At 57.6% G+C, this 26348-nt stretch overlaps 2 protein-coding genes across 2 annotated transcripts in view; one reads left to right on the top strand and one right to left on the bottom strand.

Moving 5' to 3' along the window:
* The window catches only part of LOC122394280 (RNA polymerase II elongation factor ELL-like), a 48535-nt gene extending 26058 nt beyond the window's left edge, over nucleotides 1–22477 (top strand). The window contains exons 3-9 of the mRNA XM_043391033.1: nucleotides 502–593; nucleotides 7906–8022; nucleotides 11561–11884; nucleotides 13046–13116; nucleotides 15164–15695; nucleotides 20349–20520; nucleotides 22300–22477. Coding sequence (XP_043246968.1) covers nucleotides 502–593; nucleotides 7906–8022; nucleotides 11561–11884; nucleotides 13046–13116; nucleotides 15164–15695; nucleotides 20349–20520; nucleotides 22300–22440 — 1449 coding nt within the window. The 3' untranslated portion in view covers nucleotides 22441–22477. The remainder of the gene's footprint in view (nucleotides 1–501; nucleotides 594–7905; nucleotides 8023–11560; nucleotides 11885–13045; nucleotides 13117–15163; nucleotides 15696–20348; nucleotides 20521–22299) is intronic.
* A 2846-nt stretch (nucleotides 22478–25323) lies between these two features.
* LOC122394286 (protein madd-4-like) overlaps nucleotides 25324–26348 on the bottom strand; it is an 89162-nt gene continuing 88137 nt past the window's right edge. The window contains exon 26 of the mRNA XM_043391043.1: nucleotides 25324–26272. Within this exon, the coding sequence (XP_043246978.1) occupies nucleotides 26160–26272 (113 nt within the window). The 3' untranslated portion in view covers nucleotides 25324–26159. The remainder of the gene's footprint in view (nucleotides 26273–26348) is intronic.

Genomic DNA, 26348 nt, shown 5'->3' with positions numbered 1-26348 from the left:
GAGCAGCGTCTAAGAGATTTAACTGGAACAAGTCATTTGCCTGGAACAATAGACGGGCTGATTGCATTAAAGTTCTTGGATCAGATCCATCTTCCCCAATCCCCGCGTCTTTAGCCGCCGTCTTTGTCGGATTGTTGGCAGTCAAGTTTGCGTAGTTGAGTGGTTACAGTCGCCGTTCGTACACTCATCCCTTGAGGCATGTCTGGTGTTGATGTCATCGCGCCCCTTCAGTGTTTGTTGTGCGACGTAAGCCGTCACGGTCTTCGCCCGTTTGCGGCCGTGACGTGACGTGCGCCATATTCGTCTGCGCCGCGTGAGCGCTGTCTGGCACCGACCGGCATTTCCTGCTTCGGCTGGGCTGGGTCCGTTGTGTTGTCGGCTGTCCTGTCTGTATTGCTGACAGCGTTCTGTACATTGTCTGCGGTGATGTATACGGTTGTTGCATTGCAAGACTCGCTGACTGTGCTCTGTTCTCTGACCGTTTCCCGTTGCTTGTTGCAGAAAATCGCCTTCGACGGCGGCGCGCAGTTCAAATTCAGCATATCGGCCAACCCAGACCAGGGCAGCTTCGAGTGTCTCCAGCAGAATGGCAGGTGAGTCTCTACGCTGCTCTCCGCGGCCATGGGGAGCCCCGACCACTTCAGACGACATCGGTCGAGCCAGGGCCAAGGCTAGAGGTCTAACGCGACAGGAGGTTCTGGCGCCACATCCGGTACCGCGATCGTCCCTCCCCGTCCCCCCCCCCATCCGCCGCCGCTGCTGTCGCGCTGCCAGTTTTGTCACTAATGCCGAGGTATGTCCGGTCCCGGGCGCACGAACGCGCCGGGCCATGACGGGGTGGCCCGCGACACGGGGGGTGCCGCGCGGCGCGCCAAAAACTGGCGGTGGCGCGGGTCAGTTTGCGCGCGCGCCTGTCACGCAGCGGGGTCGTGCCGCGCTCGCGCCGGCCCGGCGGCCGCGGCGGTTGCGGTCAGCGCGCGTGGGGAAAGCGCTGGCCAGTCGAACCGGACAGTGTTTCACTGGCCGGTAGATTTCGTTACTGGGGACTGGATAGGTGAATGGCGTGAAGGTCTGGTGATTGCGGACCGGCCGACAGGAAGGAAGGGTCCCTGAGATCTGACGGGTGTCTGGTTCCTGTGTGCCTGTCGGGCCTCAACGGATGTCGGATGTATAGAGGTGACCTCGGAAGAATTTGATGGCCTTGGCTAAGAATGAATGACGATGCTAGTCCACAATCAGTGCTCGGGTTTCTGGTGATATATTGAATGTTTTTAAACTGATCATAACTGCATAGGCGTAGCCGCAACAGGTTTGGTGCACGTTGATATGCCTCGTGACTCGCTGAAATAAACATGAAAGCTGTTTTTATTCATGGAAGCGAGACGTTGCAGACTGACTCACCATGCACCCATGCAGATGCCGTCTATGGAAGGATTATTAGCAGAGCAGTGTGCGCAGAATGCGTCTATTCCTCTTAAATCGGTTTCTTTGCTGGCGGTGGCCCGTACTGAATGGCTGTGGCGACTCAAATGAATTCCAGTGTGCGGCGACCGTTTCCGTTACGCGGCTTTGAGACGTGCTGGGCCACACATCAGACCGTGACCAGATCAGACCGTGTCCATTTATCCCAAAATCTTCAGATATGACGATTTCAAAACCATTGGCGGCTTTTTCTTCTGCTCCAGTTTCCTGGAAACTAGTTCGACTTGATCTCTGATCATCTATTTATACTGACCTCTTTCTATTTTTGGAGATCAATCTGGGTCGTTCCCTTTAATGAGTCTGTTGTCTCGGTTTGTTATGCGAGGCCAGCGCCACATTTAGCTCATATTGATCAGTAGCGTCGGCTTATCCAGCCCACCACCGCTTGGCCTGCCGGCCGATAGTCAGATGAGCATTCTCGGCTCATCGATAGAGAGACTGCTAGCTGAGAGCTCGGACACTGCGTGTCAAACAAAGATAGTCAAACGAGTCCGGGAGAGAGTGGGGACAAGTCGAGGGAGAGAAACGCCTTGGAATGTCAACAGTTTGACGCCAACGAGAGGGACTTAGCGGAGGAGATTGCCAACGGTGCGTGCGTGCGTGCCTCGCCTCGCGCGCCGTTTGGCTGATGTAACCATCGTCTCCGCCGGCCGCGGCGGCGCACGGTGGGGCCTCCTGACGCTTCCTGAGACAAAAACTCGGTCCGATCCGGTCCGTCCGAGGGTCATGTGCTGAATCCGCGGACCTCTCTCCAAGGACCGTGGCCCTGACGCGGCGAAGGGCATCGGGGGTCGGTCGACGCAGAGAGAGCGGCCAACTGTTCAGTGTCAAACTGTACCGGTGTGATTTATAGTGTATCAGAGGCTTCAGAGCGTCTTTCGGTGGGTTGGATGGATGGCTTGTCATTTCACCGCTCATTGGGAATGAAGAGGCCTGACATGCCTGCCGTCAAAGGGGTCAAGTGGTGCTGTTTAAATGCATCAAATGAAGAGAAGCCATTCGAAGAAATGAAGAAAAATAGCTACATGAACAAATACTAACGAAAACTGAGTCTGATGGGTCCGGGCTCAGAATGCTACGGTTTGCGCTGACTTATCTGTGCGTGTGCGTGTGCGTGTGCGTCGGATCCGTGATCCGACTCTGATCGGCCCCGGGCGTGGGCGTGACGCCCGGTCACGACCTGCGTCACGCCTGTGACGTCACACCCGGAGCTGCGCGTGCGGCCGTGACGTCACGCTGCGGGGCTGCACGTGACCCGGGCGGCTCGTGTCGGCCGCCGCTCAGACTGTCAGTAATGTGGCTGGGAACCCTGGCAAGGGCGAAAAGAGCCGGGCCGGGCGTCCGACCAACAGGGCCTCAAATTTGGAATTCGGCCCGAAAAACCGGTTTTCTCCGTGTGCCTCGGCCAGAATGCCGTCCGATGGTGTTTTTGCTGCGGACCCATTTCTAAAATGGTAGACGACATGACGTTTTCGTTGGCTGTGCGTCACCAGAAGCCAGTGGAGGACGGCTCGGGTCTGTTCGCAATCCCCTGCGGTCAGGCCGGCTCTGTGGTTTCGGCTGTGCGCGTCCCTCGCGTTCCCTCGCCACAGCCCGCGGCGCCCAATTCTCGGAGACATCGGGCTGGCGACGGAAAATCCGCGCCGCGCCGCCGTGCGCACCTCAAGGTCGAGCTGTCCGGTCCTGACCGACCCCCTCCCCGCCCCCTCCCTCCGGCCGATCGCGCCAGGCTCCCCAGGCCCGAGCGGCTCGGCTCGGCTGGGCGATGAGGACTGACAGAGGTGAAGACGTTTTCCTTATTGCGTGAGCTGGAATTGGGGAAGGTGATGGCCGCGTTTGACATGAACGTGAGAGTGTCGTTGAGTAGGTATCAGTAACGCGATGAATAAGATGTCGTTTTAACTGGCAAGCAGTGGTAACAACAGCCTCTCTTTAAATTCAGGGTTCTCCAAGCATGTCACGGCTGTTGACTGCGGTACATAAAGCTGAAAACTAGTCATATTGAAAGGACTCTGATATGAAATGGCGCGCAACATGCCGTGACACTACATGAATTTTAACCTTTCGATAGACTTTTCGCCAAATCACGGCCGTATGGCTGGTCCCTGACATGCAAAGTCACTTAAGTGTGATACTAATCACAGGACTTATTTCATGCGAGGATGATACGCGGATTTTTCGTCGTATCGAAATCCGAAAACAACTGCGCACTATTACGTGATTTTCGCCAGCAAAGCACTGCTCACGTGACAGCTCAGGTAGAACAGAATGTGATAGGACAGATGCTCGGTAGTCGGCAAGAACCAATTGGTAATGTAATTGACAACTCCAAATACCAACTGAAACAAAGGCGGTCTCAAGTTTAAAGGTTTGAGGAGTTGGGGCGAAGGTTGTCAATCTGTTGCATGTATATTTGCCTGGTTATTTGGTAAGTGGCTAGTGAAATCTACACGGAATTACTGCGTATTGCCGTTCGCCGATCATTTACCTGGGAAACATTCATCAGAGCTATTCCAATGCCTCCAACTTTGAGGAAAGATATCCATTATCCATTCCCTATTGAGCAACAACATTCCTATTCGGAATTTAATATCTCTTTCGCTCCAAATGGTGAGGTGGTTGTGAAAAGCCCGCCGATCCGACTGGTCGGCCGGCCCGTTCACCGAAAACAGCTCTGCTTCAGAGTGGCTCGCGCTGTCAGCCGCCGCCGCCTGGGACGGCCGGGGCGGCCCGATGCGCAGTTCTGGCCCGCTCTGTGCTCTCGCCGTTTGTGACCGTGCCGCCGTGGTCGGACAGGAACTGCGTCGCCGGCGCGGCCCTCTGCTGTGCCGGAAGTAGGGCCGCGCGGATTGCGCAGGCGACTCCGGCTCGGAGCGCTTAGCGCCGCCCGTCCTGTGAAGGTCACCGTCGGCTGGAAAACGGACTCGGAAAGGCCAGTGCAGTGGAAGATTGAGCCGTCATTAAAATGTTTTCAGGTGGTGGAGAGGGGTGAAAACAGGCGGCGTGTCGGGTGAAATGTGTGAGAGGTAGTGGCGGGGTGCGCTGTGGTAGGCCGGGAAATCGGTCTCCGCGGGGTGCGGCCCACAAGGGGTGTAATCGCGCTGAAAAGACACGGCGGCGCTGTGTAATTCCGGTGCCTGATGTGGAGCCTCTGCCCACCGGACAATGATGAAACCGACCGCAAATAGACGACGTTTATATTTAGCTGCTGCTGTTAAATGTCCCAGATTTCTCAGCTATCGCTGCCTGTCTGGCTATGGGATGATGTCAACTCCGGTCTTACTTCCCTTCCGCCTCGGTGGCACGGTGTCTGATGGTGTCTGAGCTTCCTCCGGGACAGAGCTGCAGCCACAGACACAAATCACGGGCGCCGTTTTAATTCCGTCCACGTCGTGTAGCGGCCAATGTCGCGCGGCCGTATGAACGTTGAACCCATGCGACCAGAACGGTCTGGGCGGCCATAAATTACAATTATTATCATCATCTCCCCACGAGCCTGGCCATCGATCACACGTGAAATGAAGCGGGGTTCTCTATTAGGACACACGACACAGTCAGAACTCACTAGTGCCAGATCAAGTAAGATGCCACCCGGGCGGGCGACGCGGCCCGCTCCGTCGCCCGTCGCCGTCGACAGTTATCGTAGCTGAGGGTATCGACATGGAGCCCATCTAGCCCCATGGCCCGCAGTGCGGGCGGCGCGGGGCGGGGCAGATCACTGACCCCGCTCGGTGGCTGGCGGAAACGACCAAGGACATGTCAGGCCGGTGTCGCCCCGTGAGACCGACCACCGGACCAAGTGATTGACGGTGAGGGGCGGCTGGCGCGCAGTGTCCTGGGACGGAGAACCTGCGGCTGATGTCAGCGAGAGGGAAGCCATGGTAAATGCGTCACACAGGCCATACTGGTGCCGAAGCCTATCACAGATCTGTCACCGTCGGCAACGGAACAATCCGTTCTTATGCAAGGGTGGCGGAGGTAGCTCAGCAGTGCCACCGCTACTCGATTCAGAATTCATGACAGCCATCAGAACGGCTGTGTGGCGAACGGGTGGCTGTGATTGGAAATCCAAATGGTTATCGCCGGGACCGCTTTTATTCAGCTGCTTGACGACCGGCTGTCGTTGGCTGCCCGGGGCTGCTCCGCCGCCGCCGTGGGTATGTGTTTGTCGGTGTCCCGATCGGCTCAGTCGGCCTGTGATAGCCGTCTCACCGCCCACGGCCCGGCTGAAGTGCTGCGCCGCGGTCTACCGGGGCCTAATGGGCACGGCGCGGCCACCTCTGATGGACGGGTGCCCGGCCGATATCGGTAATCGCCAGCGCCGCGCCGCCCTGTCGCCCGTGGCGCTCGCGCAGGCCGTGGAATGGGTCCTGACTTGAGGTCGGCGGACGGATGGTGGATTCTGATCGGTGTTGGGCTTAGGGTGTTGACTGTTTATCCACTCGTTTTCCCTCACGGGTAGGTCATTGGATAAAAAAGAATCACGCCAACAGTCACTGAAGCAAACCGCGCGAAACAGCCTTGACACAATGTGGACAAAGAACGCAGAACCTTCTGTGTTTGCGCCGTGTTCTAGCTCATTGGATGTTCACTCTGGCCAGTATCTGTTCTTTTCTAAGCTTATCGTTTCTGTTCCCGTTTCAATTGTCGACCAGCCAGACAGCTTGTGTCATGTGTTTCTCCTGTTTCCGTTATTGCGGCACGCTCGTGACGTTACGTGACGCGTCGTGACTAGCCGTGACGCTGTAGCGCGCCGCTCCGGACGGAAACTGTGACCTGGCGGCCCGTACCGACCGACCGGAGCCACAAGTTTCCGCTCCGTCAGACCACTATTAGCCGACGACGAGAATATGCTGACAGAGATGTTGATTGTTGTCGGCTCAGGTCATGGACGCACTACGCAGTATCTTGTCCTTTCTTCGATATTTGAAAGGTTACTGCTACCACCGGTGGTTAGATAATTTGTATTAATCATCGGCGATAAATGTGCTTTGATATTTTGTCTGATAAAAAGGTAACATTTTATCACATCTCATCATTACTCATGGCCGATTGTTAGATACTCGTTGACATTCATATCATTTTTGGATGACTCAAACCGGGAAACAGTAATCTCACTAAATTGGCGGCTGGCAATGAACGTTCATCTGTGCACGCAAGTTCGTCGGTATGATTGTGTAGCGGTAATTGTATCGATCCCGTCCTTACCTCTGCCAGTTCAGCAGTGTAATTCGTGTCAGTCATGGTGACAATGAAACTACTCGCTATCGGGCGAACACCTAGGGACATTGGCAGCTGTGCGGTGGCCCCGCCGGCGCTATCGTTTGTTTTCTACCTAGCTCCAATTTAGAGCGCTCTCCTGCCAGTGTTTGTTCACATGTACGCGAGCTGATGGGAGATGGGGGTAATGTAACGCCTTGGGACAGCCCCGGGGCTCGGGCAACTGCTGTAAACCCTCACGGCCGATGGATTTGGCCGCTTGTTTGCTAGTTTGGCAGCGTAGCTCGCTGGTTCATTGTAGGAAGCCGGCGTTTTTGCGTTGATGCGCACAAAAACTGCTGAGGCTGATTTCATCAGCGGCTGTCGGCGACGGCGGCTGGACGGAGCACGTCTGCAGAGGCGCGGTGATTACTGATTTGTGCTGTCCGGGCGGCCGATACTGTCTGTTCCCACAGTCACCGGCTGACGACACTGGCACTGACCCGTGGGCGGCGCTCCTGTGTCACCTTTGTGGGACTGTGGGACCTGAAGGCCTCTGGGTCCACCTCTGACGGGGCTGTGGGACTGTGAGGCACTCTGGGCTCAACTCTGACAGGGCCGTGGGACCGGAAGGACTGTCAGGTCAGGTGGTGGCGGGGCGTCCTACCGGCGTGGCGGGATGTTTCGGCGTATTCACGTTTCCGCTCACATGACCAGGAAACGCAGGGATCCACGCAGTTCCTTCATGCGAAACATGAAAAGTTTCGCTGTGTTCGACTGTTCCGATTTCTGGGTAATTACGGATAAATATGTATGAATGCTCTCAGTCTGGGTTTGTAGTTTCATTCGAACCGGCTTGTGTCGCGACATGGGAGCATTGATGCGCTACATGTCAGCTCGTTACTGCGTCCGGATGTGTTAGACCGTCCTGCGCCTGTTGCGGTCTGGCGTACTACGTCGCGCCATTGTAGCATCATAACACTCCCTGGCCATTGTCATACGGTGTTTTTCCGTCCCGTGACCGTCGTGCAGCCGTGTTCTACCGGCGTTTTGCAGTAATGACTCATACACGCAACGTTGACTGCTCTGTGTTTTAGCCTCGTGGATAGTGTGCAGCGCTGTTCTTAAACTGCGCGACTGTCTGTGACTTTGTGTTCTAGCCGTTCTGTGGATGTCTGATGTGCATTGTGCGTTGCAGCCATCTAACAGCCTGTTCTGTTTCAGCCGCCTGGAATCTCTGGGCGCCATGGCGCACAAGGTTCGGGTGCAGGCCAACGATGACGTGTACGAGACCACCCGACAACGAATGGCCGAGGTGGAGGAGGCCAGCATGAAGAACTGGTACGTAGAAACGGCGCGGGTCGCTCTGCTGTGACATTGCGAGCGGCCGGAACTGGTGGGCGCGAGGGGCAGTTGATCTCATTGCTCTTATGTTTGTCTGGGGAAGATACAGGCAGCATGAGATTAGTGTTATGAGGTAACTAGGCAAACAGTTACTAAACCGCTGGCGTTATTTGGGTTGTTCGGCGATCAGGGTAACGTTTTGTATCAGGAAATGTGTTTCATCAGCTAGCTCGCCATCCATTTGTAACGGTGATCGGGTATGGCGTGTTTCGTAAAATTGGGCAAATAACCAATTTTGGCTCGTTGCGGCAAAGTGCGGGGGAGGGACGGCAGACGGCTGCAAATAGATCAACGGTCGGTCTCGGTGGCTTCGCTGAACGATCTGTTGTGGGTGGTGTCGGCCCAGTTCGGGGAGACACCGTTCCGTCGCCGGCGGGGCAGGGGCGGGGGCGGGGGCGGGGGCGACGATCAGCTGATGCGCCCACCCTCGCCAAGAACCGGCGCCGGCACCGCGCCGGGCTGGGATAGCGGGGCGAAACAGAGCGGCCAGACGGCTGTCGGCCACCCCACCGGCTAGAAATGCGGCGCCGGTGGCGACGCGACGCTGGAATGGAATCCAGCCGCAGGAATCCGCGGCTCTAACGCGTGGGCGACGATGGCTATACTTGGTGTGGTACATGGAGAGCTGATAGTAGCTGGGAATAAATAGTTAGCTCGCTGGGAAGGCGGTCAGCCTTAACCCGCTGCATCGCGCCGCTTCCTTTGAGCGAAGGGTGACCGAATTACTGCTCGCTGCGAGCAGACAGAATATGCATACTGCGTAGTTGCCAGCGGGCTCTTCGTCTCGTTCGTACGCAGGTCGCGCGCCGTCGCGTTCGCCGCTGGCAAAAACACGCCGGCACCGTTCGCCGGGCTGCGGCGCGTCGGCTCGGCTCACGGCCCCGCTCGCTGCCTCATTGGGTGCCTCGCCGGCTGCCTCGTCGGCTTGTTGATGGGCTAGTTCGCTCCCACTGGCTCCTTATCGTTGATTACCCCCGAGCCGACTGTTGTGTTGGTTCTATCTCGGGCGGGGGCGGCGCTCGGCGGCGGTCCGGGGTGACCTGTTGCCTCCACAGCCGCCTCCGCCGCCGCCGGCAGGCAGCATGGTTGGTATTGATCGTCTGGGGATAACTGGTGGGCTGAGGGCGACACCCGGCCCACCCACCTGGGCCTCGGCGCGGCCGCCCCCGCCCCCGCCCCCGCCTCTGCCGTAGCCGACGCCAGAGCCGCCGCCCCCCGCCCCGCTTCCGCTCCTGATACCACTCTTATCTTCAACGTTTAGGATATGCGATTAACCCTGTTTTCTGTCTCTAAATAGGCATCCTTTAAAAATATGTTCGGGAATCGGGGTAATCATAGCGTTCTTACTGTTTTCCTCGAAGTACCAATGGTGCATTACAATCAGGTGCTCTATTGGATGGGACTTTCTCCGTCCGGCCGGGGGCTGCAGATGCGACACTATCACTCAGGCGGGCACCGGGTGAATGCTTGTCTGGGGACCGGGAGACCGATGGGGAAAGGTCCGGGAACGCGGCCGATCCATCTCGCCTTCCGTCGTCGGCGGCGAGCGGCGTCGCGGCCGACGGGGGCGGATCGACCCGGGCGCGCCGGCGGCGGCGACGGTGAGCAGACGCTTATGGACGGAGCGCGATCGAGAGGAGACGGTCTGGGGCGCGGCGGGAGCGGACCGATTGGTGAGCATCCTGTCTGGGAGTGGCGTCATGTGGAATGATGGTATTAGTCTGACAATGGAAACTCTGACTCAGTGGTATGACGGTAGCGACCGAGATTGTTGTAATAACTCACGGCGGATAAACGGAAACCTTGGCGACGTCATGAGACGTTTTACGTGACGTGAGAGGCCTGTCTTAAACATTGCAGTTGTGTTCAGTGGTGACGACATGACATACGCAGTCGTCTACTGCGCCCCATTCCGTTTTGTGTCCTTGGGAAGGAGTTCTCTCCCGGCGCGATCGGGACCGCGTCTGGCCAGTCCGCCGGGCCCCTCGGTGGTCAGTCCGGCCCGGCTGCGGCCCGGTCCGGTTGTTTACTGCGATAGGAGCAGGTATCGGCCGGCTGATCGGCTGTCCAGCGACTGCCTGGCCTTGTGGTCGGCTTGCCGAGCCGGCCCCGTTACACGGACCGCCGCTGCTGAACGCTGAGCCCGTCACTGGTTGTCGTGTTCGTGCCGTAATTGCGCTGCAAGCTGGCGAACTGACAGCTCTGAGCTGGTGATAGCCTGTATGGGCTGTGGAGAGATCTGATCGTTACCTGCCTCATTGAGAGAAGAGGTTTCTGATGATGGCTAACATCAACATATGCCGCGGCGCAGTGGTGGTTGTTGTTAGCGTCATCGCGGTGCGCTGTTACACGCGCAGTGTTCGGTCTCGATTGGACAAAAACGCCGTAAACGTTTTGTTGTTTAGCCCATTTAGCCACTGATGGGGAGAACAAAAGTGCGGCGCCGCACAGTGCGCCGGTAGAGCAGGCGGATCTGGTCGACCGCCGCGGCGCCACCGCGTCCGTCCGGTCCCAAATGTCAGCGACAGAGGGACGCCGGTGGCATTTGAGCTGTGATTGACCGCTCGAGCGCACGTCAAACTAAGTGGAAGACCACTGGGCCGCTGTGACGGTCACATCCCCGGTCGGCCGTCACCGGTCGTATTCCACCGACTGTCGGCCGGCCGGGGTAATTAATTATCAGCCGCTGCGACATATACCGGCACTGGCCTTGGCCTAGAACGGGCCGATTTTCCACCGTGTGTCTCTCTGTGTGTCGGGGCGAGCTCGACGCAGGCCGCCCCGCCCGCACCCACCCACTCTTCCAGCAGGGGTCCCAGCGGGATGGGTGGTGGGCGGCTGCGGATGGGACGGGTTACGCCTGACGAATAAACATCGTGCTCTAAGCGCGCTCGCCGGACCACAGAGATGCCTCAGACCGACCTTGCACTGCTGTTGTTTGCGTCGGGGATGTGGAGCGTATGCATGCAATTAGTGACGTGCGACGCTAGCTCGTCAGGTCGTCTTAGCTTGAAGACGGGAAGAGCCACCGCGATGCGGGGGTACAGTTGATACCACACGGGCTTTCCCTTGTGTGGTCAGCTCTGTTCTGTATACTGCTACTGACGTAAATTGGACGTCAGGAAATCTGGTTTTGACCGAGAAAAGCTGGAAAGAGTAGCCTGCCACGGGTAGTCTCCGTAATGATGCAGATTTATAGTGTTGATCCATAGTATTGATCCAGAGCCAGACTGTTGGAAGTGTCGATGGAAGTCTAAGTAATGTGGACCAGATCGCTGAGATCTCTTAAAGTTTGTTTTGCTTTGCAGTTTGCATTTGTTGGGAATATCGTTGAGGAACTCCAGTAGCCCTACACAAATGTTTTGCTACGCTATCTGTGGAATTGTCTGTGTTTGACATATCGACTTTTTTCATTTGCAATCGTTGCGCTTATCACAGTATTCTGGTTGTGACCGCCGTTTCCTCTGTTTGGCAGCACGCGGATGATCAAACAGGGTGACCCGTTCATCGGCCGCCGGGTGAAGGTGAAGGCGGGGCCCGGTCGGCCGGTGGCGCCGGCCGGCCGTCGGCCCGACTCGCTGCCGCACCGGTCGCCCACCATGCAGCCGCGCCAGCCGCCGGTCTCCGCGCCCCCGCCGCCGTCCGCCCCAGGCCGGCCCGCGGCCCTCTCCGGTCGGCCCGGGGCGCCCGCCGGCCGGCCCGCTCCGGGCACCGCGCCCGGACGGCCGGCGACCGCCTCTGCCGGCGGCGGCGGCGGAGGCGGGCCCGCCTCCTCCGACGTGATGCGCCGCCCTCTCAAGTGAGCAGCCGTGCCGCCGCGCGCCATCAAAGCCTCCTCCTCAGTGTGTGGGTCCCCCGCTCCCGTCTCCCGACGTCCGCTGCTGACTGGTCCCTCCACTCTCCTGTCGTCTGTTACTAACCAACACCGGCCGGACCTTGCCCGCTGGGCTCCCGGCCCGTCGTCTCGACCCATCACCTCTTATCCTCACCCCAGAGCGCCTATCTGCCAGCATCGAATGTTGTGTGGACTCCCCCTTCCTGTCACGCCCCTGACTGGTGTCTTGGCCCGACCTATCAACCCTCCGCCTCTGTCTGATCAGCAAACATCACCCACCGTGCTGCCTGTCCCGGTAAACAGACTGTGCTGACCGGTAAACAGGCGGTATTGTTGTCTGGTGGTACTGGGAGTGGTCAGCGTCCCTCGCCTCAGTCTCAGATCAGTCCATTGTCTCAGTTTAGTTCATCTTATTGCGTTTCAGTTGCATCCATCGCCCCCTCGCTTCCCGTTTCTCGTCCCTCTCTTGCAATCCCATCGTTTGTCATGATGTACCCTGTAACTTTCCCTGGTAGCACGTTGCTGTGAAATACTTCACTGCAGAACGTAAATCCATCTCCATTTTTATGTTTAATCGTCTCGTTTCCAACCCACCGTTTCTCTTTTTCACTTTTGTTTCATCTCTGCTCACTCAGTTCCTGTCAGAGTCCGTTTCCACCGCCGTTGAGTGCCCTGGAGTGCCTGTGGACCTGTGGGGTGCCCGCGGAGTGCTGTCCAGTACGGTCACGCCGTGTGTGCGGGATGCCGGTACAAGTCCGCCCTCAGCGGCAGTGTTTGTGACCTGGATCATGTCCGCGGAACGTCTGGACTGTCCTGGACTAGTCAGGGGCCCTCCGGGGTTGGACGGTTGTCCAGGAGACGCGAGTGATGTGACTGGACGGGTGGACTATAATGTTGATGTAAGTATCAGCTGTCCAGGCTATGAGCCCGTGTTTTGATTTGTGAAGCACGGGTATATGCGAATGAGAACATAACTTCGTTACGGATTAGGTATGTAATGCTTAGAAATGGAAAGTCAAATATTTATGCGAAGGTCGTAAGAGGTGCTTCAGGGGAGGCAAGTGTCGAATTTTGCTGATACTGTGCCATTGCATGGAGCTGACTGTTTCTGTGGCTTTGTTTCAGAGAGAGGCTCGCACATCTGTTGGCAACACGACCGCGCAAAAAGGTGGAAGTTATGCAAAAACTGTACAAAGGTGCGTATTTCTACGGCTATTGCCGGTTTGGTTGTATTTGTTGTCTGTCTATGCCTTTTATGCCGAAAAAGTGTCTCAATACAGGGTAGACGGAGCTACAGTTGTGGTTAATGATGTCACATGGCAGCACCACATGTGGCGAATTATGCCATTCAGGTGCACGGGTGTTATATGACAGATTTATTCGTGAATCAAGTAGGTCTGTTATAGGAACTGGCGAGTTCTGAGAACTCAGCGATAGTGGGGGCGTGGCAACGTGTTTCCTTTGTCCAAGCTATGTGTTATTTTTACCTTAGGATGTCATTATTTGAAGACAGTGAGGCAGAGACGCCCTACAATAATCGATTGTGTCAAGAGATGACGCATTTTCTTGCGACGAAGACGTACTTCGGTAACGCACAGTGCGTGGTATCGTATCGAATGCAGTATCAACGCAGATAACGCGCAATCTGTGGATGTTGGAACCTTGGACGGTGGCGCAGCTCCTCTCGCACGTTATTTCAAGAAGGACACCTGGCACTGACCTAGACGGTTTAAGCTGCATTTATCGAACAATATATCTGTGCGTGCGGAACAGAGGTGTGTGCCCTGACTGTCGTTAAGACATGGAAGTACGATGCCATCTCGACTGCGGTGGGTGGAGCGGCGCGCGCGTGCCGGCCGAGTGTTGAACCCTGTCCGCCGCACGGAACCCTTTCCAAGAAGTAGGAACTGCCGCCTGCCGCCTGCTGCTGTGAACTGCCATCCATCTACCAACCGCTCGCCACCCGGAGACCGAGCAGATTCTCCATCGCCACCCCCCGCGGCGGTATAAACACTGACGGAATAATGTCGACAGCGCGGCCGCGGACAGCACACCGGTAGCCATGGGCAACACGGCTGCATATGTGGACCCTTGTCGACCGGTTACGGCCAACACCGGGCCAGAACGAAGCCGCAGGGGTAGTGATAGACTTCGTGAGGGGTGGAGTTGGTGTGTCTATTGTCGATCGTAGACGTTTGTGCCATCGTTAAATCATGGCTGCGCTCGCGGAGGGCGGCGCCGGTGCCTGCGGAGGGCACTGCTGCTGTGGCCGCCCCGGTGGCGGTCGGCGGTGACGGTCGGCGATTTCGGGGTAGTGGCGTGACTCGGTGGGTTTTACTGACCGCCCTCCGTCCCTCAGCGGGTGACTCACGGCCGCAGCGAGCTGTCTCCGAGAGGTGTTTTTGTTTCGAAGTGACGTGGTGATGTAAGACTGACGTTCGGTGATGTGATGTGGTGTCCACTGATGTGTGACGTGATGTGATTTGGACCGTAATGTCTCACGCGATCCATGATGTCGCTTTGAGCTCGTGATTTACTGAAGATGTCTCGCGGAGACTCAAGAGAATGAAAAATGATCTTGTCTACTGATGGCTGTATGTTGCGTCATCTTTTCCTCAGCCTGGACCCGATTGAGGACCGAGAGCTGTGCGAGTTTGCCAATGTTTTGGGCTGACCTAGGCGTGATTCCGTTTGTAGAAAACCTCACCATCGTTTCGTCGTATTTGTCTCGTCATGCAGGCGCACCCATTCTAAGAAGCACCTTATCTGTCGCGTAGCTGACCGCATCGATTGTTCTCTGGGGGGCTTCCGTCAGCGCTTTTGATGTCTATATTATGTCCTGGTGTCCTCATGTCCGGCTGTTCGGCGACCTAGTATCGTCATGTCGTGCTGTAGCCTGCAGAAGCTACCCTCGCTGTTCACATGAAGGTCTACCGACCGCAAATCCCGCTTCAAGTACATGTCGGATTAAGTTACTAGATGGATGCGTCAGGACAGTGACGGATGGCTTTGTTTTCGTGTCATAACCTTCTGAAGCTAATGCTCGACAAGGCGATTGACTGTTCAGGTGTAATCTCTAGTTCAGGCTTGGGTCCTGCTGACTTCATCAGCTCGCTATGAGTGATCACACCATGATTGGCCGCCCCGACCTCTCTCCCTCCCTCCCTGCTCTGTTTCGGTGTGTACTGCGTGCGCGACCGCTCTCCCTCACTGACCTCTCTCCCTCTCTCTGCTCTTCCTCAGACGGTATCCGGGAGAAGGACAAGAAGAACGTGCACGGCCTGCTCGGCTCGGTGGCTACGCTACGCGACAACGTCTACTACCTGAAGCGGCATTGCTGGAACGACGTCTCGCAGGACTGGCCGTTCTACACGGAGCAGGAGCGGCGCGACTTCGCCGCCCACCGACCGGAGAACCTGACGCCGCCCAGCAGCGACTCGAGCAGCGGACGGTCACCGGCTGGGAAGCGCCCGTCGCCGTCTGGTGCTGACCCCCCGGCCGGCTCGGCCGCTGCCGCCGCCGCCGCCAAGCGCCAGCGGGTGTCGCACTACAAGCGGCCTGGCGAGGCAGCCCCGGGTCCCGGCAGGCCGCGAGCCGCGGACGCCGCTGGGTCCGAGCGGCGCAACACGGGCCCGCAGTACGACTGGAACAAGACGGCCGCCCAGTCGCCGAGCTCGACTGGTGTCAGCGACCGCACGCCGACGCCCGACTCGTCGCCCGACAGCCGCCACTCGGGCTCGTCGGCGACGCGGGAGGAGGAGCCGGACTACGTCAGGTGAGACTCCGGGAGAGGTGCCGGGGCGCGGTGGGCAGACCGGGAACCGGATATCTGCATTGGTCAGTGTTGGCGTAACGTGGGATTGAAATTTCCAAAGGAAGTGAAAATTTAAGGTTACGATGCAGGCGGTAGATGTGAGATCCTCTGGGGCGACTATGAACTACTTTGAACATCTTAGCACGAAAGTACTCGTGACGTCCTGATCAACTGTGGCCCTAGATCCATATACATTTGTGAGACAAGCGACCGGGCCAAGCTCATGTTAGTGTCCGCTTTGATAAGAACCCGATTCGCGGCGCATATTGCGATGCCATCAAAGCAGGCGGCTGGATGGCTTCGCACGAGCTTAATTCCATAGCCGTTTCAAACGCTGCTGCATCAGACGACTGTTGGCTGTTTGATGCAGCTTTGATGCCGTTTGAACAGGATCAGGAGATGTAACTAAACGGAAACTAGTCGGAACGGAAGAGCCACTGGATGCCAGCTTCACCACGGCGGCCCTGACTAACCATTACTGTTAACGCCAGACCCCTTGAGACCCTAATTTTTCGCGATTACTTTTAAATGCGTGAAGGAATTTCAACCAAGCTCAGGACATGGCCGTTTCAAGACAGGCCGAAACTTTTACAATTTAGATATTTTATCGCCATTTCAATATTTCAGGCACTTGTCATTGACTCGTAATGTTAACTGTTTTTCCATCCTGGATAGAGGCTTTCTACGTCATATGACATTAGGCTCCGCCCACGACTGCGGCATTGACCCGTGCCCATCAGCGACCTCTGTACAAACGACACCCCTGCCATCTGTGAAGGACTATGAATTTCGCTGACGCTTCACGTGCTATGAGTCAATTGCAGCAGACGGTCAAGTAAATGTTAGGCTCTTGTTGACTCTTGTATATAGGACCAAGAGGACCATCACTCCTCAACCTACTACTCAGTCGTGCTTCGAACAAACGTTAACGATTCCTAACAAATACGATTTTCGATGTAGGGTATCTGTTTGAAATACGAGCGAGCCGTATGATGTGAAGCTCAGGCAATTAACTTATTATTGCGTTGTTCGATGGTTGCATAGCGATGTACAAATCGGCAGCTACTTGGTGACATCCGACATCCCATTATCGCATTATCTGCAACGCCATAGGCTTTAAATACAGGTGAATATTTCCTAACCTTATGTCAGTTATATGCCATCTGCCCGTCATATGCAGCTTATATAAAAAAATATCAGCGAACATATCAGCATTGTAGATGCAATGCGCATTGAGCATTTATGACTCCTTAGTCATCATGTCGCTCTCTGGGCACTGTCAGCCAAGACGCTACGCACAACTCCGCCGGCTTTCGGCACCGCTCGACCGTCCCCGCTCCCCGCCACAGCGCGAGTGACCGCGCGCCGGCCCGAAACCGCCGCAGGCCAAGACCACAGAGGCGGGCTTAGCTGTGACGTCATAACGTATCACAGACTGACTGGTGATAGCCTCTACACACCGGATGAAAATCTTGCTCGAAATTTAACATTACGAGTCAATGACAAGTGCCTGAAATATTGAAATGGCGATAAAATATCTAAATTGTAAAAGTTTCGGCCTGTCTTGAAACGGCCATGTCCTGAGCTTGGTTGAAATTCCTTCACGCATTTAAAAGTAATCGCGAAAAATTAGGGTCTCAAGGGGTCTGGCGTTAACAGTAGATTGTCGACTGTAGTGGTCCCATGGGCTTGAGCGGTTGTAGTTCCAGTGGCTTTTGAGCTCTCGCCCACTGCTCCTAGTAAAATGCGACCCTCCGCTCGCGCTGTCAATCCATCGTCCAACGCTTCGTTTCTGCCTGTATTGGTGTACGCGCTCCCCCTTCTGTCTGAGGTCTCTAGCGTTAGCTTTCGTCCCACTTCACCGTACCGAAGTGCACCATAGCGGGCGGCGCGTTGGCGGCGCGCGGCTCCGTCAGCCACGTCACCTCGACTCGGACAGGACTTATACGGGGCAAAGGCGAGGGAGAGAGTGACTGAGTGAGAGAAAACGTGACGTGAGGAGAGGGGAGTGAGTGAGGAGAGAGTGAACGGTGCGAGGCATGGGACTAACCGGCCAACCGGAATGGCAGCCATAATGGAAGAGGCTGGGAAAGAGTGAAACCTTGTGGACACTAGTAATTTCTTTGGTACAGCGACACCCGCTCAGCCCATGCTGTCCAGGAAGTGTCTCTGTAAATATGGCCTCTGGTCCCGATTTGTCTGCACTGATCGAGAACACTTGCCGTCGCTCGCCGCGCCGGGTCTGGTCATGTCTGGTTTGGTCTGGTCTGGTCGGAGCATGTCGGGTGTACTCGACTGCCCTGCACCGTTGCGCCACGGTGGCTCACCCGTTACCACATCGGGTAGGCCGCGGTGCGGCTCCTGTGACCGATACTGTCTCCCCGTCGTGACCGACGAGGTCAGACAGGTCATCAGGTCAACAGCGGTGGCGGTCAGGTCAGGGTAGATGTTAGAAAGGTCAGGGCACGGCACCGTGGGAGAGTCAAATTCCTGAGAAATCAGAAAGTTGTGTAGCGTTTGGTATTACCTTCATGCGTCATGTGACGTTGAAGTGAACCAGACGCGTACTTTTTGTAGGTACAGAAGGGAGTGCCACAGCTGAATCGACAGCCGACGCAGAGAATGTCAACATTTGGAGCGCGACCTTTACGGCGCGCGGGTGGCGGCCGGCTGGTGCAAAATTGATCGGCCGCCCCTCCTGAGAGGGAGCCCATCTCCTTTGCAATGTTGCGCCAGGCTACGGCTGGCGCTAGTGCCGCCCCCGCCCCCGCCCCCGCCCCCGTCCGGCCCCCGCCCGCGCCCCCGCCCGGCCGTGGCGCCGCGAAGTTGGTCGCTACTCGGCTGCAAACTTTTGGCGGTGCTGGGGACGATGTGCCCGTCACCGGCATGACTGGCGAATTTCGAACCGGGCGAAAATCGTGAACGTTTGCGCTGCGATGCGTTTGCGCCATGGCATCAAAGTCGCGCCGCACATTCAAAAGGCAGGACTGTGTCGTTACTATGGATCAGAGCTGACTGGCGATATGATGAGAACACGTTAGTAGATGGTCCCTGTTACCGACTGCTTGTATAAAGTCGTCGCTGATGCAATGCATATCGTGGGGTTTGCCTAACAGTTGCCAAATAAGTATGTCAGATAAGAATGCTATTCACTTCACCGCCGAAGGTTCCCCAAGTTTGCACTTCTAGTGCCATTTCTCATCATAGACTTGACGTGCGCAAACAACCCCAAAATTATCAAACTGAAATATCGTACTTACCTTTGAGGTTTCTGAGTAGGCTCCGCGGATATTTTTAGATTTGTTAATTCTAATGTTTATCTACGTTATGTTTGCGTTATGATTTGAGGGAGGAGCTTGACATGATCCGATATCAGCTACCGCCGCCGCCTTTACAGCCTGGCTCGCTCTTGTCTATTTCGTTTTGATGTCCTGTCGGGGCTGCGGTTTGAACAACGTGAAACTGCTCTGCCATACTTGGGCCTGGGATGCAATATTTGTTGCAATGCTGCTACTAATGTTAGCATAACCGTGTAGCACTCCGCCTATGGACGTTCAGTCTATGATGCCAGCTCCCGCGGAGTCTCCGATATTTTGACATGGAGCACAACCCTGGCCCGGGCTGGGACGGCCCATTGCTGGCTGTGAGCGGTCGCGGCATTGAGCAACACCTGCCGGGCCACGGACTGGGCGTCCCTGTGACCGTCGACCGGGCATGCCCGGACAGGACCGGCCGAGCCGCTACCGTCCAGCCCTGACCGTTCACCGGCCGAGCAGCTTAGAAGCCGAGCGGCCGCCCCCAGGTGCCATTAATTAGACGCACTTTGAGCCGGTCCGAAAGCGAGACTTTGAACCGGAGCGGTCGGCCGTCGCGTGCCTGGCGTCCCGGCTGTCTGAATTGTCGGCGAACTGACTACAAATGGAAGTCCGGGAACCGAACGCCCGGGGCGGCGATCGGCTCGCTCCGGGCTCGCTCCGACTCGGGGAGGCTCCGGAGAAGCCCGGAGAAGGCCGGAGGCGAGCCGGACCAACTCCGGAGGGTGGGGTCATCCCATCCGGACGGACCACTTTGCGGATTTGGCCGCGCCGGAGATGTGGAGCTAACCGCACCTGTTTCGTGTCTGAAGTAAATGGCGGCGATTGCGAAGCTCGCCTGTCAGAGAAGTTATCGGGAGTTGGGCGCTTTGTTGGAACTGCCTGATGGCCGGGCCGAGCGAGCCGGGCTTTTGTTTGAGGTAGGCCGGATTTGTGTGAGAAGTAGCTGCGTGATCGGGTGCGGCGGGATCAAGGGTTCTGCTCTGCAGAACTTGGCTGTTATCTCAACGAGCTACGGCTGAGGTTCCTGGAATTGTTATTGCTTGGTTGCGTTTGCCAATAGGGAGAACCGGGTTTAATTGGCCTCGGTGTGTGAAAAGTACTTTAACGATGTAACTGATTCCAGGTATCCATCTGTTTGTGTCGCTTAATTGCCGCCTTGCAGGCAGTTTACTGAACGACCACTTTTTGTGTTTTTCCCTCTACCTGCCTAGCGTGAATCTAGGGGAAAACTGCCGCCCGTGAAAACTAACCGGCGCCTGTCACTCACTAACTAACTCGTATATCTTCTTTCCGGCAGTCAATACGTTCCAATCACGTCCGAGCAGCAACTGCAGCGGTACAAGGCAGACTTCGAGGTGGGCTACGCCGAGTACCAGCGGCTCTGGGAGCTGGTGGGTACCGTGTACCGCAAGTTTGCCGACCTGGAGCAGCAGCTGAGAGCGGCCGAGGAGGGCTCCGAACAGTGGAGGGTAAGAGAGCGAGGAATACGGAGACGGGAGGGTAGAGGGCGGGACAGAGAGGGCTGGGTAGGAATAATGGCCTCAGATGGCTACTAAGTATGGTGAGGTGGCTAGAAAAGGACACGTCCATATGAAAATCACATTTCGTTATTTGCGTGAGAGGGCCAGGTTTCTAGAATTCATCAGGCTCAGCTTGTGGTAACTCACCATCGCTTCGGGTGTGCCTGGTCGGTTATGTAACACGCCGCATGGCTACACGACATTATGCGAGGCTGGCAGCGGGTGTCTGAGATGACGTGATCCACCCGTCTCTGTGTCGCTGGTTCGGGGAGCGAATAGCGCCGCTGCCGACCGGAAATCCGCGCCCGGCGAAAGCCGAATCCAACCGGCCCGTCCCCGCCATGTGCCGTGGAATTATGTAGCGACACGGTTCAGTGGATGATACGGAAACGATTAGTTGGGGGGTGTTGTGTGATGTGTCGCAGTTGAGGATGTCAGTTTTCGTACGATGAAAGTCCTGTGTCTGTTGTGTTTGTGGTGCACCCGGTCCCTGTATGTCATGTTTGAATGTTTTACCGATTCTTAGCACTGAGTAGTTTTATATTTCGAATCTAATTTAACCGCCCGGCTGCAAAGTTCAGTGCATGTGTACTGTATAAATAATCTAGTCTGGCAGACAGTGGCACGTTGCCTGTTTGATTTTACACGTGCCCCGTCCCTGAACGTGCCCCCGAGTGGTGTGGGCGGGCCGGGCTGTCTGCTCGCCTTTTTCAGTGAGCTGTTTGTACAGTGTGCCTGTAGCCACCATCTGTTGTTCCTGGAACGCCCGCCGCTGACGGATGACTCTGTCGCCGGCGCGAGAAAGTGTTTTAGCCGACAACTGTGGCCCCCGGCTCTCTCCATCCGTCTGTCTGTCCGTCTGTCTGTCCGTCTGTCTGTCTGTCTGTCTGCTGACAAATTGGAAACACTGGTGGTGTTGTGAGGGTTAGAGAAGGAAGAGAGGGGTAACGGGACGTCGTGTCACTTTTCACCAAGTGGACCTTGTATTGAGTGTGTTTTCATCTCTTGAGCTGGACCGGCCAAACCTAAGCTTTAAGCTCCATGATTGTCTTGTGCTGTTAGAAGGCGTGATTCGAACAAACTGCCAACATTAGCTGGGTTTGTGGGTCAATAGGTCGCAACACATGCTCTACCAGCTGTGAACATTTACCGCTTCACTGATTCTAGGGGATTGTCGTGCTCCTTCAGTAGCTTTAGTCGTTTCTAAAGTATCTTTGTGTATAGTTGAACAGGCTTGTGAGAGTTCCGTTTCTCTATTGTCCACTGTCTAACCACGTCTTGTTCAGTGACCGCTAAGGCTGGATAATTCCTTCCCCTCACACCCCTCTATGGACGCGCTGAGTAGAGGCCCGGAACGGAGAGAGATGTGCGCTCCGTGAGGGGCGCTACTTTCGCGGCCGGCTGGCCACCGGTCGAGTCGGTGGTCCGTGTCGAGTCTGTATGCTCCCGTGAAGTGGCTAACATCTGGCGAGGCCTGGTTAACAGGAGAGTTTCTGATAGCCAGTGTCTGTGTCCGGGTTAATGGGTGTGATGTGTCGGAATCGGTCCGCGGCAGATGCTACTGCTGCTGTTGGTACAGACTGCCGGTCCGCCGCGCGGAGCCGGTCCCCAGTGGCTCCCGTTAGTCTGCTGTGTGACCGTGAAAACTGCAGCCACCGTGAAGGGCCACCGTGCAGTGGCCTGCCCCCTCTCCCCCTCACTGACCGCCCCCTCCCCTCTGATCCCCAGGGCATCGAGCGCGCCATTCGCGACGAGTACGAGGCGTGTAACAACGAGGAATACAAGGCGGCTCGCCGGCGCTGGTTCTACCTACAGAACAAGCTGCAGTACGTCAAGGCACTGGTGCGGCGGTGGCAGGCAGAACGGTAGTGGGCCGCGCGCGCGCACGAGCACCCCTCGCTCTGTGCCGCCGTGCCGTCGCCGACGCTGTGTGTACATAGACAGATGCAGCTTTATCGAAATAGCCCGGTTGAACGGCGCTGCGGGCGCGCCACGCCGCGGGCGCGGCGCGGCGGCCGGCGCTCGGGTCGCCGGCCGCGCCGCCGGCGTCCCGCGGCCGGCCGCCGTATTTATATCGGAGTATGATGCCACACTACTGAAGATCTTAGCGGCCGATCTGCGCAGGCCGGGCCAGCGGCCACCGCACGCGGCCGGCCGCGCCGCGCCGCGAGTTCCTAGGCGCGCCCGGCCGGACGCACCGACCCGACGACCCGGACCGACTGACGCGCCGCGACGCACGCGACGGACGCGACGCCCGCTCTGGGCCGACGGACGAGTGACGGTGGGCAGACCGTCGACTGGACGCTGAGACGCTTCTGACGGGCGGCGCGCCGCCCCCCGTCTCCCTGTCCGTCTGTGTGTGTGTGTGTGTGTGTGTATGTCCGTGTGTGTGTGAGAGGTGTGCGGAGCGGGTGTGTCCACTGTCCGTCGGGTGTGTGTCCGGGGCCGCGCGGCGCCTCCCTCCCGTCTGATCGTCCGAGCTTTCACCTGTTGTCGCACGGCCGGGCCAAATCAAAACCGGGCGCTGGCGGCGGCGGGCGGCCCAGGGCCCCGCTCCCGCCCCCGCCCCCGCCGCCGCCCGGGCCTGCCGCTCGGGACTCCGCCAACGCGGGCTGTTTGCGTAGCCTCTTACGGGTGTTACTTTTGTATGGTTTGCTCAATGGCCGGCTGACGGGTCCGGTGGCCGGGAGGCGGGCCGCCGCTCGGCACCGATCCCCCGCCCAGTGCCTAGTCTGTCTAGTCTGGTGGCCGGCCCGCAGTCTGTCCCAGTCGGCAGCCATGCCGGTGGAGCGGGACGGGCTGTCCCCCCGGGAGCGGCCGTCCTGAGTCCGCCGGCCCTCTGACCGACCGGGGCTACCCTGGGTGTCCGGGGACGGGACGGGACGGGAGAGAGAGTGGCGGAGCGGGTAGAGCTCCCCGGGTGATAGAGCGGGCGGCGGGCTGCCGGCGCCTACTGGTTGTGACCCATCCGATTCCTCTATGTGACGACCTAAATATGATATCTGCCTGTTGTTTTTATATCAATAAACATGCATACTCGTTTGTGTTGTTTGGCCGGCGACGGGGCCGCTGTGTCTGTCAGTGTTTGTATGTCTGTGCGTGTGCCGCCCCTCCCGTCCCCTCCCATCCCGTCCCTAATCGTCCCCCGAGCCCCGTCCCCCTCACGTCCCGTGCTTCCGCGGTGGAGGAATCTCCTCTTCAGGTCGTCTCGGCGGCCGACCTTTCAACGAAAAGTACAAAATCCTGGCGCCGCTCCGTCCGCGTGACGCCCTTCTCAGCTGACTGACGCGCGCGCTGACCTCGAACGTGACGTGGACGTGGACGAGACGTGGACAGGACGTGACGGACGTGATGTCGAGCTCCAGGCCGGGCGAGGGCTCGCGGCCGCGCGGCCGCCGCCCCCATTGTGATACCCCTAACGACCTTCCGCCGGATACAGACCAGAAGCGCTCGCCACTCGTCCCTGTAGATATGTCTTATGCTCTGTCCGCGCCGTCGTCGTCGTCGCGTCTTCACGTCTATCCGGTGGCCAAATGGAAAAGCCAATGTGAGTGACAACACAGGAGGGTAGAGTAATTTATCGGAGCAGTGGCGGCCGGTACGTGGCGGCGCCGTATCTCACAAAACATGATAAAAACAGTCGTGTCTGTCGGTCTCCTGAGGCGTCCGTTCGGGGATTGCGGTGACCTGTTTGTGTGCGTGTGTGTGTGTGCGCGGGGAATTCCAGTGCGCCGGCGCGCCGGCCGGGCGGCCGCCGTCGGCGCGCGCGCGCCACTCTTCCCGTCCCCCGTTCAGTGCCATGACGTGTGTGAGGTGCGCGCGGCGGGCCGCGCCTGAGCCGAGAACGGCCGGCGGGCCGCCAGCAGAGGGAGGAGCGCGAGAGAGCTGGATGGAGCAGCGCTGCCGAGTCGCAGCCACTTGAATTGTCTTTCTGCGGACCGCTAGTCCGCTCGTCTCAATGCGGCCCGATTCCGGCACAACCAAATCTCTGAGCGTCCATTGTTGATACCGCTCCGTATTCGTTGGAGAGTCTGTGGGACTGGCTGCTCTCTGCCCAGCGGCGGGCGCTGGTAACCGAAGTTGATTTTCTCGTTGAGAGATGGCGCTGCACTCAGTTTTGCCTGGCGGCTGCCCGGCTGGCCGCTCCCCCACGGCGAGCAGGGATGACACGGCGTCGGAGGTGTCCCGCGTGTGATGCAAACATTCGACAAAATAAAACTGTATTGCATGCAACCGGCTTTGGGCGATGAACCGGGGACTGTCGCTGTGATGTGTGGATGATGGGATGTTGGGTGAACGTCTTTCGAGACTCGAGAGCGTGCGGAACCGATAGGCATGCTAGATGGTAGTTCTTCAGTCGATAACCGCCGTCCGCAATTCAGTGCGGCTTCTATACACTATGCAGTCACATATTGCACTGGGTTGTCGAAACCGTTTTAGATGTCGAGAATTGTCCTGCCACATCGAGACTACCTTCAGGCTCAGCTGCCGAATTGGTGTAGGTGCTGTAAACTACTTGGAGCCTGGAGGATATGCCCGGAAGCCAGATCCTCGAGTTCACATAAGATACCGATTTGTGCTCATCCTGACCGGAAGGTTCTGGTTTTCCCCATGAGCTTTCCAACTCATTGAAACTTGAAAGTCACTGGGGATTTTGTCGTTCAACCGCAGAGCACCAGTGCACTTTTGCTGGCTCCGATCCTCTCCCATCTCGATATTCTTTGACACGAGACCATCAACAAAGACACGTCATTAGTAGATGCGATTTATAAGCATTTCTACCCATTCAACAGTTCGAACGCACGACTCGAAAAATAACATCGAACCGGTACACAGTAAGTATGGCACAATGTCTTGACAGCGAGGGCTAGCACCCGACCGGCCAGCGCCCTGCCCTGCCGCACCAGCCCCGGCCAGGCCATCACAATACACACAACCGGCGCGACACAACACGGTACTCCTCTCAACAACAGCGTCCCCCGACCTCTCAGCTGGCGCCCGTTCAAAGCGCCGCCGTTGGCTGGAAGACCTACACTGGCGAAGCGGCAGGAATAAAGCGGATGAGCGCCGTCTGGCGGAGAGACGGTGCTGCCACCACGCGGTCCGCGGGCCAACTATCCTGTATGTACACAAACACTGAAAAGCTCGCACGACGTGCGGCCCCACGGCGGGATACACATTAATGAGACTGAGGAGGCGGCCCGCGCGGTTCGGATACCGCGTCACAACATAAATAAGGTAATAATAGTCCATTGGTATCACGAGAGCGGGCCAGGCCGCCGACAAGAGGCGTCCTCGGCCGCAGAGGACCAGCTGCCCTAGTCACGCACTTTCACACGCTCCCACACGAGTCCGCAGCTCACGGCTGCCACGCTGTCGTTCCCACCGGGTAGAGGGGCCGAAGCCGACCCGCCTGCCACTGCCGAGGGTCAGCCGCCGCCGTGCGCCAGTAGCGGCGTCAGCAGCGGCGCCAGGAGCGGCGCCAGCGCCGGCGGCGGCGGGCCGGCTGAGATCAGGCAGGCCGCGCCCGAGAGGGGCGCCGCGCCGTCGGCTAGTTCCCCGTCCGGCCGACAGGTGGCAGCCGCGTCTCAACCGACGTCCAAACACGTGCGGCAGCAGTCGCTGCGGATGTCCTGCATTGAGCAGAGCGACAGCCGCCGGGCGCGCGAGCAGAAGTTCTTGAGGTCTCGACAGCCACTCCCTGCCAACAGAACGGGTGTCGGTGATGATCGAAGGGTCGGTCACTCTCACTGGCCAGGTCAACAGCGTCATCAGTC

Source organism: Amphibalanus amphitrite, unplaced genomic scaffold (genome assembly GCF_019059575.1).
Source record: "Amphibalanus amphitrite isolate SeventyFive unplaced genomic scaffold, NRLGWU_Aamphi_draft 000583F_arrow, whole genome shotgun sequence".
Classification (NCBI taxonomy): domain Eukaryota; kingdom Metazoa; phylum Arthropoda; class Thecostraca; order Balanomorpha; family Balanidae; genus Amphibalanus; species Amphibalanus amphitrite.
The sequence above is the reverse complement of the archived record's forward strand: the minus strand, read 5'-3'. Positions and strand labels throughout refer to the sequence as shown.